The sequence below is a fragment of the Tasmannia lanceolata genome, unplaced genomic scaffold (assembly GCF_043159265.1).
Source record: "Tasmannia lanceolata isolate RefF3 unplaced genomic scaffold, GAP_Taslan_0.1 ptg000024l, whole genome shotgun sequence".
In the NCBI taxonomy this organism is placed as follows: Eukaryota; Viridiplantae; Streptophyta; class Magnoliopsida; order Canellales; family Winteraceae; genus Tasmannia; species Tasmannia lanceolata.
The window spans coordinates 1360958-1376883 of NW_027518701.1; the positions used below are offsets into that span (position 1 = coordinate 1360958).

The 15926-nt window shown below is 37.6% G+C and overlaps 1 protein-coding gene across 2 annotated transcripts in view; it reads left to right on the forward strand.

Moving 5' to 3' along the window:
• Window positions 1-9600, forward strand: part of LOC143857221 (MADS-box transcription factor 23-like) — a 32953-nt gene extending 23353 nt beyond the window's left edge. Inside the window, exons 2-8 of one of the 2 annotated variants that reach the window (XM_077367637.1) lie at window positions 6637-6712; window positions 7568-7629; window positions 8530-8629; window positions 8730-8771; window positions 8863-8946; window positions 9080-9234; window positions 9336-9600. In XM_077367637.1, the coding sequence (XP_077223752.1) occupies window positions 6637-6712; window positions 7568-7629; window positions 8530-8629; window positions 8730-8771; window positions 8863-8946; window positions 9080-9234; window positions 9336-9354 (538 nt within the window). In that variant the 3' untranslated portion in view covers window positions 9355-9600. The remainder of the gene's footprint in view (window positions 1-6636; window positions 6713-7567; window positions 7630-8529; window positions 8630-8729; window positions 8772-8862; window positions 8947-9079; window positions 9235-9335) is intronic. The other variant, XM_077367638.1, reaches the window with a different exon arrangement.
• The last annotated feature ends 6326 nt before the right edge of the window (window positions 9601-15926 follow it).

The window sequence follows — 15926 nt, forward strand, 5'->3', positions numbered from 1 at the left end:
CTTTATGGATTGCATGCTGTTGGAAATTTGTTGAGGGTACTGTTGATGATAGAAAACAGAAACTTGTTGCTTCAAGGCGTGATATCACTTTCCTTAAGACAAGATTCGCCCCCACTAGTAGTGTGCAAAGGGGATCCGCGAATTGCCTCCAAGATACAATGAAGCCTAGTAGGGAAGCCCTACTAATGTTTGATGACGCGTAGCACTAGCGGAATCAAACCCGAAATGCCCTTCCGAAATTTCAAGCCTTAGAGAAATCTCTAGATTATGTTTCTGCAGAAAAACAGTATCTAGAACAGTAAACAAAAGAAAAACAGTATGTAGAAATACTTGGGGATTTTTGTAGGAGTGTAGAAGAGAGTGTAAAATCAGTCAGAATTGCCAATTCGATTTCTATCTTAAATGACTGAAGTTTGCACATTTTATAGACCATCTGGTGTCTTTTCAGTGTGAAAAACACCTCTACAGGGCACCTTTCCAGAATGTTTGAAATCTGACCGTTAGATCGCACCCATTGATATTGAACGGTCCTGATCGATCATAGATGTGACTGTTGGCTTGAGTAAAACCTCTCTCCAACCCAGTCATCGTTAGATCAACCATCTATGGTGTGGATCGCACCCCCTTGGCACATGACCGTTGGGGAAAGGGACACAACCCATTTGATCACACCCTTTGACCGTTGGAGTCATGGGCCCGTTGGGCCGACCGTTAGGCCCGAACCGAAGCCCAACCCAACTGAACCATTCGGCTTGATGGGCCTGCGAACCATTTGACCGGTCCACCTTCATCTTGATCCAACGGTGCAGATCAAATCTGGAAAAATTAAAGGCTCCAATCGCTCCTCGCGACGTTGCGTACGTGCGAAGTGCAAAGTGCGCCTAAAAAAGCGCCAATAAAGCGCCACTATGCGCCCTATAGCCCATTGCCCACGCCGCGCGCGCGCGTGCGCGTGTGCGAACGGTGCGTTGCACCGTCCCGCGGGTCCAACCATGGGTTCAACCCAATGTGCAATCAACAAGAGTTAGAAAAGGTAGTGCTTTATAAGCCCTTCTCTTTCTTTTCTCTCATCCGATGTGGAACTATCTTTTTAACTACACTTCTACATCCTTTTGTAAAAGCAAATATTTCCAAGAAAACATTTTCTTTTTCCCAAACGCTTTTGATAAAACATTTTCCAAAACACTAAAACATGTAATATACATGATTTTGAAAATGCAAAATCACTAACAATCCCCCACCAATTTCAAAATCAAAGAAAATTTTCTCATCAGGCTTGAAAATCTTATGCATAGATGAAGGTATCTCTCGATTTGAACCTTCACTTAGTGAGGACATATCAAAGTTAACCAGAATTGCATAGTAGACGTATCTTTGAACTAGCTATTCTATTTGGTTAACCGGATACGTCTCACACACAAGATTTCACCTCTTTGGGCAATTTCTAAAACCGACACATGTACTGGCCTTGTGTCTATATCTTGGTTTCGTGAGCGCTCTAGAGACTAGCCAGGTCTCATAGGAAGCGGCACCACTTCCACACTCACATAGGTAGGCTTATCAAGAGTGCCCCTGTAACTAAAACACTCCAACACTATGTTATAAGCCTATTAAGAGTTTAAATACTCAGCCTTCTCCTTTTAAACATTACAGGTACCAAGCACTTTACCTTGGGATGGCAAATAATACAGATTATAGTGCTTGCAATCACTCCATATGATGTACTTGGACTCATTGAACTCAAGACTTGATGTTTATTCAAGTGTTGAGTTGATGTTCCATCATTGGTGACTATTGGTTAATGGCTTTAACCCCATCCCTAATGATGTTTTACACACCAGATCTCTTGCAAGAGCTTTAGTGAATGGATCGGCCAAGTTTTGGCTCGATCTCACAAAATCAATAGTTACTACTCCATTAGTAAGTAACTCTCTTATAGCACTATGTCTAAGTCCTATATGTCTGGACTTACCATTATAAACATGATTATATGCCCTTGATAGTGTGGCCTGACTATCACAATGGACATAAATCGATGGCATTGGTTTAGACCATAACGGAATTTCCAATAACAAATTTCGAAGCCATTCCGCCTCTTTACAGCATGCTGCCAGAGCTATAAACTCTGCTTCCATAGTTGAAGTTGTTATGCATGTCTGTTTCTTAGAGGCCCAGGAGACTGCTCCCCCACCAAGGGTGAAAATCCACCCACTGGTTGATAAATGGTCTATACGCTCAGTTATCCAACTAGCATCAGAGTATCCTTCTATTACAGTTGGATACCCACTATAACATAAACCATAGTCTATAGTTTTCTTTAAATATTTTAAAACTCTATAGACTGCATTCCAATGAGAAAAACTAGGATTACTGGTAAACCTACTAAGTTTACCTACAGCATATGCTATGTCTGGCCTAGTACAAGTCATAGCATACATAAGACTACCAATTACACTAGCATACCCTAGTTGAGAGATAGTCCTGCCAGTATTAAGATACAACTTTATATTTGGGTCAAAAGGTGTTGAAATGGGTGAACATTCAAAATGGTTAAACTTTTTAAGAACTTTCTCAATATAATGTGATTGTGTTAGAATAAGACCATTGTCCTGTCTTATGATTCTAATACCCAAAATCACATCAGCTTCACCCATATCTTTCATATCAAAGTTTTGAGAAAGATATGATTTAGTACTTTGAATGCTTGCAATATCAGTACCAAAAATTAACATGTCATCAACATATAAACAAATAACAACACCTTTGCTGCCCTTAAATTTACTGTATATACATTTATCTGATTCATGTATCTTATAACCATTTGACACTAAGACTTTATCAAATCTTTCATGCCATTGTTTAGGGGCTTGCTTAAGCCCATACAAAGATTTGATAAGCTTACATACTTTATGCTCTTGGCCTGGCAGAATAAATCCCTCAGGTTGTTCCATATACACTTCTTCATCAAGTTCACCATTTAAGAATGCGGTTTTAACATCCATCTGGTGAATGTGAAGTTTGTATATGGAAGCAAGGGCAATCAACACTCTAATGGTAGAAATCCTAGCAACAGGTGCATATGTGTCAAAGTAATCAATACCGGGTTTTTGAGTAAACCCTTTGGCAACTAACCTTGCCTTAAACTTTTCTATGGTCCCATCTACATTGATCTTCTTCTTGAAGATCCATTTACATCCTATAGGTTTAGACCCAGATAGTAGATCAATCAAAATCCAAGTTTTATTACCCATGATAGAATCCATTTCGTCATTAATTGCTTCTTTCCAAAAAGCAACATCTTGTGACTTTATGGCTTCTCCATAGGTTTGAGGGTCACTTTCTATGCTTAAGTTTAACAAGACAGAACCTTGGAGTTTTTCCCTTGTCCCTTCTACCAGGTAGGTTACAAAGTCAGGGCCAAAACTCATATCCCTTCTATCTCTTGAACTTCTTCTTATTTTACTAGGTTGTACACTAGGTTCACCAACTTCTGTTTGCGATTCTAAAGGATGATCTACAGAAGTTGTAGGTTCAATTTCTTTAGGAATTGCAGTGAACCTATTTTCATAGAAAAAGGCATCTCTAGATTCAATTATGGTATTGACATCTATGAAATCATTAGGTTCTATAACTAAGAACCTATAGGCCTTACTGTGACTAGCATATCCCAAAAAGATACACTCAATACCCCTTTCACCTAATTTTCTTAACTTAGGTTTAGGGACTTTAACTATAGATCTACAACCCCAAACTTTAAGGTAACTTAAGTTTGGTTTCCTTTTCTTCCACAATTCATAAGGGGTTATATCAGATTTCTTACTTGGTACCCTATTCAAAATGTGACAAGCTGTAAGTAAGGCTTCACCCCAAAAACTTTTATTTAAACCAGAATTAACAAGCATAGCATTAATCATTTCAGTAAGTGTCCTATTCTTCCTTTCTGCTACACCATTTTGTTGTGGTGTATAAGGGGCAGAAGATTCATGGACTATGCCTACTGATTCACAGAAATGAGGAAAGTGATATTCACCACCTCTATCTGATCTGAGACATTTAATGCTTGTTATACATTGGTTTTCTACTTCAGTTTTATAAATCTTAAATTTTTCTAAAACCTCATCTTTATGACTAAGTAGATAAACATAACAGTACTTAGAATAATCATCAATAAATGTAACAAAGTACTTTTTACCTCCCTTTGTGGGAACACTATGTATGTCACATACATCACTATGAATTAAATCTAACAAGTTAGAAGTTCTATCTACTTTAGGAAATGACTTAGTAATTATCTTGGTTTGCATGCATGTTTTACATCTATCTACTAAGTCATTTTCATATTTAGGAATTAAGGTTAACTTAACCATATCATTCATTTTCCTAGTATTTACATGTCCTAAACGATTATGCCATAAAGATAAAGAAGAATCCAAAACATAAGCAAAGACATTCACTTTATTGATATTAAGTTTGAACATCCCTTCATACATATATCCCTTCCCAACAAAAGTACCCCCCTTAGAAAGAATGAACTTGTCAGATTCAAATACAAGTTTGAAGCCATTCTTGTTGAGAATGCTTCCAGACACTAAGTTCTTTCTAACTTCTGGTACATGGTAGACACCGGTTAGAGTGAGTCGCTTGCCGGATGTGAACTCAAGTTCCACCTTGCCCTTCCCTTTGACTTCTGCTGTCGACGAATTTCCCATGTATAACACGCTTCCATCTTCAACTGTTTCATAAGTTGAAAACAGGTTCTTGTCTTTACAGACATGCATCGTCGCACCAGAGTCAATCCACCAATCATTGCCATCTTCAAGCATATTTGCCTCTGAAATCATGGCGACAAACTTTTCTTTGTCTGTTGGTGCACCCGACTTCTTATCCTTAAGAAGTCGGCACTCACTCTTGTAATGGCCTGGTTTGCCACAGTTGAAACAAGCACCCTTTCTTTTCTTATTCTTATTAGTATTCTTTTCAGGGTGTTTGTTTCTCTTCCAATTGCCTTTTCTTTGTTGGTTCGAATTCTTGACATTTTCCACCAAATGGATCTTAGAGGATACAGTTTCATTTTCTTTCTTGTCTCTGATTCTTGACTCTTCCTCAATCCTAAGGTATTGAGCCAAGTCTTCAATAGACATTTCCTCTTTCTTGTGTTTTAGACTTTTTCTAAAGTCTTTCCAATTTGGTGGAAGTTTGTCAATAATTGACGGGACAATGAAGGAATCATCAAGAAGGATGCCTTGCAAATGAATTTGATTAATTACATGTTGTATTTCATGTAATTGATCAATAACAGACTTATCATCTACCATTTTAAAATTTAAAAATTGACTCACAGTGAATTTCTTGCTACTGGCATCTTCCGCCAAGTATTTGGCTTCAAGTGCATTCCAGATTTCACTTGCTGATCCCATGCCTTGATATATGTCAAATAGTGTATCTGACATAGCATTTAGGATGTGCCCTTTGCAAATGTAGTCATCCTGTTCCCACTTCATCCTTGCACGAGCCTCCGCCAAAGTTTCATTTTCATTTGCTGACGGCTTTAGAGTAGTGAGAACATGGACCACTTTGAGTGATGTCAAAATGAAGTGCAACTTCTTCTGCCAGCGCTTGAAATTTCCTTTGTCGAAACGTTCGAGTTTGACAAAGTCTTGGGTCATTTGACGAACTGAATAAAGTGACATTGAAACAACAGTAGAAAATCTTGTCTTAAGATTGTTGGAAATTTGTTGAGGGTACTGTTGATGATAGAAAACAGAAACTTGTTGCTTCAAGGCGTGATATCACTTTCCTTAAGACAAGATTCGCCCCCACTAGTAGTGTGCAAAGGGGATCCGCGAATTGCCTCCAAGATTCAATGAAGCCTAGTAGGGAAGCCCTACTAATGTTTGATGACGCGTAGCACTAGCGGAATCAAACCCGAAATGCCCTTCCGAAATTTCAAGCCTTAGAGAAATCTCTAGATTATGTTTCTGCAGAAAAACAGTATCTAGAACAGTAAACAAAAGAAAAACAGTATGTAGAAATACTTGGGGATTTTTGTAGGAGTGTAGAAGAGAGTGTAAAATCAGTCAGAATTGCCAATTCGATTTCTATCTTAAATGACTGAAGTTTGCACATTTTATAGACCATCTGGTGTCTTTTCAGTGTGAAAAACACCTCTACAGGGCACCTTTCCAGAATGTTTGAAATCTGACCGTTAGATCGCACCCATTGAAAGCGCCAATAAAGCGCCACTATGCGCCCTATAGCCCATTGCCCACGCCGCGCGCGCGCGTGCGCGTGTGCGAACGGTGCGTTGCACCGTCCCGCGGGTCCAACCATGGGTTCAACCCAATGTGCAATCAACAAGAGTTAGAAAAGGTAGTGCTTTATAAGCCCTTCTCTTTCTTTTCTCTCATCCGATGTGGAACTATCTTTTCAACTACACTTCTACATCCTTTTGTAAAAGCAAATATTTCCAAGAAAACATTTTCTTTTTCCCAAACGCTTTTGATAAAACATTTTCCAAAACACTAAAACATGTAATATACATGATTTTGAAAATGCAAAATCACTAACAATTGATGATATCTTAACCAATATAATTACGAAAACAATACTGACAAGTGTTTTCTCTATTATTATCAGCATGAAATCAGTAATCGATCGGTACAAGAAAACAAAAGAGCAGTGTCATGTGTTAAACCCAACTTCAGAAGTCAAGGTATGCCTTCCATAAAAATTAAATACATTTTCTTCTGCAAATTGTCCTGCGATAATAAATGCATGTTGAGGAATAAAAATTGTCGATAACCATCAGATTTTTACATTTTTGTACTGCCTGATGACTCATAAGTTAAAAGAAGGCATTTCTCATACAGGAAATAACAAAAGCTAAACCAAAAGAGTTTATGTTTAGAATTACCTAAAAATGTGAAGAAACAATGACCATTTGAGTTTCTATTTCGAAGCAATGACCATTTGAGTTTCTATTTCGAATCATGCCATGATCCTAACAATAAATTTGTAATCAACCAAGAGTCAAAGAGCCTCGAATCTTATGAATGTTGGTGTTTCTATATAGGGACAGTATAATCTGATACGTCAATGTTCAACCAATGTAGGCTTGTGGAATATAAACCCATTGAAACAGGAGGAATAAAAGACTAATATGATACCATGAAAGAAGAAGATAGATACACTGCATTAATAGGCACTGCAATGTATAATTCAGTTTACTGAAACTTGAATGAAAAGATGATGCTTGAAAATAATGAAAATCAAAATTCAAATGTCGGTTGACTTCGGTTTTAGATTGAAAATAGTTTGGGCAGTGAAAATCTAAATTTTCTACCTCATGGCTATGGTTTTAGATTTGAAATAATTTTTGTAGGGAGAATCTAAATTTTCTACCGCATGGCCATGAATCAACCACATTGGAGATATCATTCAACTTAAAAGAATGTCAATTTCTAAATCATGCCAATTAAAGTTTATGTTAGATCTATATATTTATGCGGATGAAATTTTTTCAAGCATGCACTGAATGTACTAAATCTTGTGGCCTTGGATTCAATAGTTTTGGAAAAGGGAAGCAGCGAGCTTGACGCAACAATTACAGCAGTTGCAAGAGAGTCATCGGTAAAAAATTTCAACCCCAATTACGTTCATATTAGAGTAACTTATATCAATAAAATCATTGAAGTTATTCCATATGAATTTAATCCATTATACCAATGAAAATATTCAAAGACTGACTACTAGTAACTTGATTTAAGGTATTGGAACATTCAAGTTAGAAAAAGGGTGCATATGTAAGACTGCGTGGAGTTTATAGAGACAAAATATCCTACGAATTTTTTAGCAATGCCTTGAAAAAAGGCGTGCGACTCACACATGATATAAAAACCAAATGTTTATAGAAATGATCCGTATTTATGAAATGGGAGACAGGCATTTATTCATTAATTACATAAGGTGTGAAAAAGTACAAAGGTTATAAGTACTACGTACCAAATAAAAATTACATCCCCCATGGTAAATATATTCCAAAACAAGCAAGAATATAATTAAAGGTTGTGCAGACACATCAGGAGATTAAGACAAAAAGTACTTAACAATTTACAATTTCCTTATAATGCAACATATGCTGATTTGTAGACACATCTAAAAGTGCTAGTTATAATATCAGGAGATTAAGAAAAAAAATTATTTACAAATTTACAGTTTGTTTATAATGTAACATGCACTGATTAGCAGACACATCTAAAAGTGCTAGTTATAATCCTTTACTACCAAACTTATTTGTGCTTCGAAAACATAATTCGAATTTATGGTTTATCAATCGACAAAATTGCTTTCAACTTATCAAAAAAACGAAATAAACACATTGTATACCTCATATTCTAGCAAAAGAATTGTAATCAATAAAAGACATAATCTTTCCTGTCACATTATGCTGGATGCAAATTAATATCTCACACTTGAAATATGACTTTTAGACTGGTAACATACTATTTATTCTGATCATGAAAATTGCAGGCAGTTGATGGGGGAAGAGCTTTCAGGTTTGAGTGTCAAGGACCTACAAAATCTAGAGAATCAATTGCAAATGAGTCTGCAGGGTGTTAGAATGAAAAAGGTCCTAAGACACTAGGCCTCATATAATGCTTCTCTTTGATCCTCCCAAATTTCATATAAATCACATGCATAGATTGTAATGTCGTCGTTCACTTTTGCAGGAACAAATTCGAACTGAAGAAATTCAAGAATTGAACCGAAAGGTCAATCCAAAACAGTGGGCAACATTTATCATATTCTTTTGCTTTAAGTGTGATGCCCTTCAAGTAGCTAATCTTCGCTTGTTATTTGCAGGGGAACATAATTCATCAAGAAAATATGGAACTGTATAAGACGGTAAACCTCATTCGTCAAGAAAACATGGAATTATATAAAAAGGTACTGGTTTGGACAGCTAATATGAACATCAAATACGTCTACAAATTTTAGAACCAAACACATTAAACCTTTTGTAGTTTTATATTTCAATTGTAGTCAGCCTAAGCAATAACTCAAATCTCTCCGGCCTCAGGTTTATGCAACAAGAGAGTTAAATGGTCTAAACATAAATTCAATTCTTCCAAGTGGATTTACCATTACGGAAGACTTGCATGTACGTGTCAATCTCCAACTAAGCCAGCCTCAACAAGAAAACTATGAGACACCAGCAAGAACTGTGAAGTTGGGGTAAAATATTTTCCTCTCCAATCTTCTTGAAAATTCAAATAAGTGTAGGAAATATATCTATCCAATTTTGATCCCAACTCATATTTCCTTGAAATTTGTAGCAGATTACAATTGCATTAGAGAAGCAGATTTATGAACCATAGAAGGGGATGTTACTTCACCTCATATCATTACCATAACCAAGGTTCAATCATCAAGTGATATGTATGCTACACTACAATAGGATGACTGTGCAACACAAGTTCTTTAAATCTGGTGTCATGTGTCACATGATCAAAGAAATCAATATTCTATGTAAAGATATGTAGTAATAAAAAAGCACAGATGTGCATGGTGTTTGTAGTTATTTGGGAGTTCAAAATCATAATCCATGACAAGAGCCTTTGGCTTTAATACTAAGATCTGTAATTGTATTTTGTAAGGAGCATGCATAATTAGTTATTAACTATGTAGACATGGAAAACCCCACCACCAACATCCAAAATACCAGCAAGAATTCGTAAGGCTAACAACTACTGAAGCATTATAGAATGAGAATCCACAATCTATGAGCAAGAAACTTAAAATACATTGGCTGGTGAGCAACTGATGTGGAAGGCTTATACGGACTTGGGCACCCTCCCGTTAACAACCGGCTTTTAAGGGTGAGTTCTACCTGGGTCCCATCAGTAGTTTCCGAGTTGGGGCATGGTAACTCCAGTCTACCACCAGGAAGGTCTCTCAGTTCGCAACTTGATCCCACGCGGAGGGGAGATTTTTGGGGTTCCACACGAGCAAAAATCCCACTTCGGTTGGTAAGATTTGAAAGAATTCTTCCCCTTAACAGCTGTCTTTTAAGGGTGAGTTCTACCCTGGTCCCGACACATGAACCACAATATGGAAGGTAAAAGAATTCCCCAAAAAGACTTCAGAACCAACTTAAAGAATTCTTCCTTCTAGAACCAAATGGGTGGAGCCATCAAAACCAGAAGTCAACGATACTATCAAGCAAGATAAGTAGCAACATTGAATAAACCAAAGAACAACAATGATAAGATCACTAACAAAATAAGAACACATGTATAGGTCCTCTTCAAGATAGCCATAAAGTTTACAATCAATCATCTCATATATATATATATATATATACACATACCTCAGAAACCTATCCCCCCCCCCCTCTCTCCCAGATAAGTTATCTACACACTAGCCTAAAATACGGTGGGGGTCACATTGTTTGGGTGATCCAAAGCATTCATTTGATTGGCTCTCACATAGATAGGGTGCACCCAAAAAAGTAGCTCCATAGGAACATCCCAACCCTACGATTTGTGGAGGTAAAATGGACGTGTATAAACCTTCACAAATCTATCTATCTTTTGCCTCCACAGTACGTGTGTGTGTGTGTGTGTGAGTGAGTGAGTGAGAGAGAGAGAGAGAGAGAGAGAGAGAGAGAGAGAGAGAGAATAGTTCCTACTTCGTGGGCTTAAAATACAATGGGGGCGGTTGGAGTCAAAATCCAATTGGTGCTGAGCTGGAGGCAAAGAGATAGCTATTGAGCTTGTTTTAGGCTAGCGTATATAGACAAACGGTTAGAAGACCGACCTTGAGATGGTTCTCCAGGAAGGCCCTCCGATACTTAAGCCAGTGACAACAACAGATAAAGAAATCCCATTGACAATAGTGAATTTTGGGAACTGTGTCCGGTTCCTTTGGGCCATTACCTAGGTATCCTTATGACACGTGGTAGCTTCCTATTGGGCTGCTATTTTTGCTCTCATCAGGGGCCACATTGTTTGGGTGATCCAAAGCATTCATTAATTGATGGGCCCTCACATAGATATGATAGGGTGTGCCCAAAAATCAGCTCCATAGGATCATCCCAACCCTTCAATTTGTGGAGGCAAAAAAGGTCGGGTATAAACCTTCACAAATATGTCCATTTTTTGCCCTGACAAATCGAAGGGTTGGGATGGTCCTATGGAGCTGATTTTTTGGGCACACCCCATCTATGTGAGGGCCCATCAAATGAATGCTTTAGATCACCCAAACAGTGTGGCCCTCTTTGTATTTTAAGCCCACGGAGTAGGTACTCTTTTCTAACCATAACCATAATCCTACCTATTACCTACATAATGAATGGGTTGGATGAGTCAAACAACTATGGGAGATGGTGTATTTAGAGGGCTGCTCAGGCTGCGCGATACCTCAGAAACTTTTTCCTGATATATATATATATATATATATATATATATATATATATATATATATATATATATATATATATATATAGAGAGAGAGAGAGAGAGAGAACGGTTTCTACACACAAGTGTAGATAAGTTATCTACACGCTAGCTTAAAATACAGTGAGGGCCCACTTTGTCTGGGTGATCCAAAGCATTCATTTGATGGGCCCTCACATAGATAGGGTGTGCCCAAAAAATTATCTTCATAGGGTCATCCTAACCCTTCGAACCGTGGAGGAAAAAATGGAAAGATTTGTGAAGGTTTATACACGTCCATTTTACCTCCACAGATCATAGGGTTGGGATGATCCTATGGAGCTGATTTTTTGTGGATACCCTATCTATGTGAAGGCCAATCAAATGAATGGTTTGGATCACCCAAACAATATGCCCTCCACTGTATTTTAAGCTAGTGTGTAGATAACTTATCTACACTTGTGTGTAGAGACCGTTTTCTCATATATGTGTGGGGGAAAAGGTTTATGAGCTCGAGCGCAGATAGCTTATCTGCGCTCAACTACTGATAAATCTTGTGGGCCCACATTTATGGGGTGATCCAAAGCATCCATTTGGAAAGCCCTTCCATAGATAAGGTGTGTACAAAAAAATCAGATCCATAGGATCATCCTAACCCATCCAATAGTGGAGGGGAAAATAGACAGACATTGTTTGTCCACAAATCTGCCCATTATTCCCCTCCACAGATGGAAAGGTTAGGATGATCCAATAGAGCTGATATTTTGTGGACACCCTATCTATGATAGGGCCTTCCAAGTGAGTGCTTTGGATCACCCCAAACAATGGGGGCCCACCCTATTTCTGCACTGGAGCGCAGATAAGCTTATCTAAGAATCATGGTATGGAGATTATCTACAGTTAGCCTATTTACCTTGTGGCCAAACTGTGCCTTTTGAAAAATGGACTTCATTTGAAATCTCATGTTACATGCATGCATATATGTGTACTCATATGTGTGCACAACATATCCTTGACAATAGGAGACAGTAACAGTCTTAACTAACAGATGAAAAAGTTACTGAATAAATAATTAAACCAAATCCAGCAAATTAGCGAAAAAGCAAGTGGGGAATTACAATCTTGCAAAAGTACCTTTATTTCAAAGAGCAATGAATCCAGTTTACCTCGAAATGAAAAGGCTAAGAAATTTTCAAAAATAATTTCTTTTCCAAACAAATCCTGCACTCAAAACAGCACCTAAAACTACACTAAAAGTTCCAACTTATTACAAATTTTAATTTAGACAAAACAAGAGTAGGATCCAACGGAATTTGAAACACACACTAAGGCCTTATTTGGATTTGGATTGCAGGATGACTTATTTTGATAGTTTGGAAAGGAAAATTGTTCTAAAATTTCCTACTTTTTAACACAGAAAAAGATAAATTAAACCCGCCCTATTCGAATTTTGCAGGACCTGCAATTTATGATGATATCCTCTAAATTAATTATAACTACATCATTTCCTTCTAAATTGTGGAAAGAAAAATTTTCCATCATAAATGTTTTTCTTGCAGTCCAAACAAGCCTAAATAGCAGTGTTTAAAAACTCCTTGACTCGACAAGGAACTCGTCCGAGTCGACTACTTTTTACCTCGGCCGCTTTCCGCATTGCACCACATCCACATTCCGCGTTTTGCCGTACAGAGTCAATAAACTCCTTTGACTCTCCCAACTTATGACCGCTTCAACCGTGTCAACCGCGTTCTTGGCCTCGTCGGGGCCGAGTCGACAAGGATTTTTCTTGAGCGCGTTCCGCGTCAAATCCGCGTTTTTAAACACTGCTAAATAGAGATAAAGAGTGTAAACTATTTAGTGATACAAGTAATCATAAAAAATAAAAAATAAATAAAAAAGTGGGTACACAATTTAGAGGTACTAATAAGCCTCTAGAAAAGTAGAAATGGAGATACCATTAGTATTTATCAGAAATACATATCACGAAATTTTGATGTAGAAATGAAGAAAGGCCTCAGAAACCACATTTTCCACACCGGAATCCACATCTGAGGACAGCATGCAGCAGCTTGATCATGAACCATCTTTTACAATGTTTTCAAACTAAAAACCTGGATTCTAAAATCCGCGTATCCAAATGGCCCCTTAATGTTTATCAGCATTCAGACATACATATCACTAAATTTTGATGAAGAAATGAAGAATGCCCTCAGAAACCACATTCTTCACACTAGAATCCACATCTGAGGACTAGGCAAACACACTAGGAAAACACAAGATTCAGAGAGCAGCTCTTAGAAAGACACAACCCGTAAAACTTCCAGAACAGAGCCTTTAATTCATTAACTGAAAATAGAAGAAAAAACTACCAGCAATCCTCTGCCCCAAGAGCAGACCATGAATAAACATACAGAAACCAACATAGACCTCTGTCCCAAGAAAATCCTTCTACCCGATGTCCCGACCACAAGCCTGCAGAAAATCGTCCTAATGCAGCTAAACAGGTAGCAGAGCCTATGCAAATCGCAAGGGAGAGAGGCACCCAGAAGTAGGCTCTTGTTTGCTTGATTATCACACCTTGAAAGCAATGAAGAACCATCTGTATATTAGAAAGGAAAACAAAATAGTGGGGACTAGAGGAACGGAAAGAGAGCAAAAAATATAACAGGATCCTCTCACCGAAAATGAAAGAGAAAAAGAGATTTTTTTTCTTTATGAAAATTCCTAATTTGCAAAGTACCTCTTAAGGCACTTTTGGCTACCAGGAATTTGTTTTCATGATAAATTGGTAGTCTCGAAAGTGGAGATGAAGATGAAGTTGCTAAAAATCATGAAACTAAAAACTGTACTCAAAACCCGATAGAGCTTTTCCCAATTTTTAGCAGCATCTCATCACTAGAGAAACCCCATTTCTGGATTTTGTTTCCTGAGTTTTAGCAATTTCACCCTCATCTCCACTTTCGAGACTATCGATTTATCATGAAAACAAATTCTTGGCGGCCAGACACGGCCTTAGTTTCTATTAAAACTCATGAAATAGTAGGAAATTTTAATAATTTTCCTGTAAATTCCTGCAATCCAAACAGAGCCTAAAAAGAGTTTAATGCCTAGCCTATGTTAACATTAGTAGTCTTTAGGGACTTGCAAAAAAATGATTTAAAAAAGATAAGTTTTTAAGCTAAATCATCTTAAGTAAGTGGAATATAATTTTGATATTTGGAATTAATGGATAAAACAATTATTGATAATAAACAAAGGAATAAAGCATATACATTTCAGCATAAGTTCAAAAAGCAAAATCCAAAGTAAGGAGGCATTTGGTGTATATTGAATTGACAGTATTTGGTATAAATTCATTAGATAGATGAAGGAAAGAAAGAAAGTGCAAAGACATGAGTAATTGAAATGCATTATATATAATTAAAAGATAAAGAAGGGTTGAGTAAATAACGAACCTGGGATGGTAGAGTCCAAGGGATGGAAGTTGCAATCAGATGTAGATATATGGTAAATGGGCTATCTTGTGCCAATCCTCTCCTCCCTCCCTTTTGCATCGTCTCTCCAAATTAGGACAGCCGTAAATATGGAGTTGTTGGAGTGCGGTGAGGCGTTGTAGTCCGGCGGGCAATGAAGTCATACCACCACAACTACGGATGGACAAATTTCGAAGCGATGTGAGATTTTCGACCCACTCTGGCAAATTTACCATCCTCGAACAGTGGTAAATTTTTAGATCTTTCAGTGTGGCGACATGTTGTAGCCCATCAGGAAATGATGTCAACATACCACACATATTGATTTCCAGATACTGGAGGGCAGTGAGGTACTGCAAGTCATCCGGCAAAGAAATGAGATCTGGACAGCCCACAATAACCAAACTTTGAAGAGATATCAAGCCCTCTAGTACCCCTTCTTCGGGAAAAGATATTAGACTATCACACCATTTAATCTCCAACTTTTCGAGAGATGTGAGGTTTCGCAATCCCTCTGGCAAAGACACCAGCTTTTTACAACCCAAAATGCTCAATGACTTGAGAGCAATGAAATTGCCCAGCGTACTAGGAAGACTTGCCTCGTTGCAGAATATAATTTCTAAACTTTGGAGTGCATTACTGTGTGGTAGAAACCTATCTAGAAAGGATGGCATCTCATCAAGACCACTAATAGAGAGGGAGGTAAGATGCAGAAAACATGGCAGGGTGATCCAAAAGATAGATTGAAGAAGAACGGATCACATAAGAATCTAAAGGGAGAGGGCATATTCAAATTCGCATCAGAGCAACAATCCTTCTTTATCATCAAAGAGAAGATGTTTCAGAGGATGTTGCACAAAGCATTTCAGTAGATAATGAATTTCTGGCATTAGTAAGACAAATCCATAGAATTGAACAAGAAATTAGAGTTTCTATAGCATCTGCTTAAAAATATACATAAACAAAAAGTAGGCTAAAACCAGCATATCTTTGACAACCACCTGCATTTAAGGCCCAG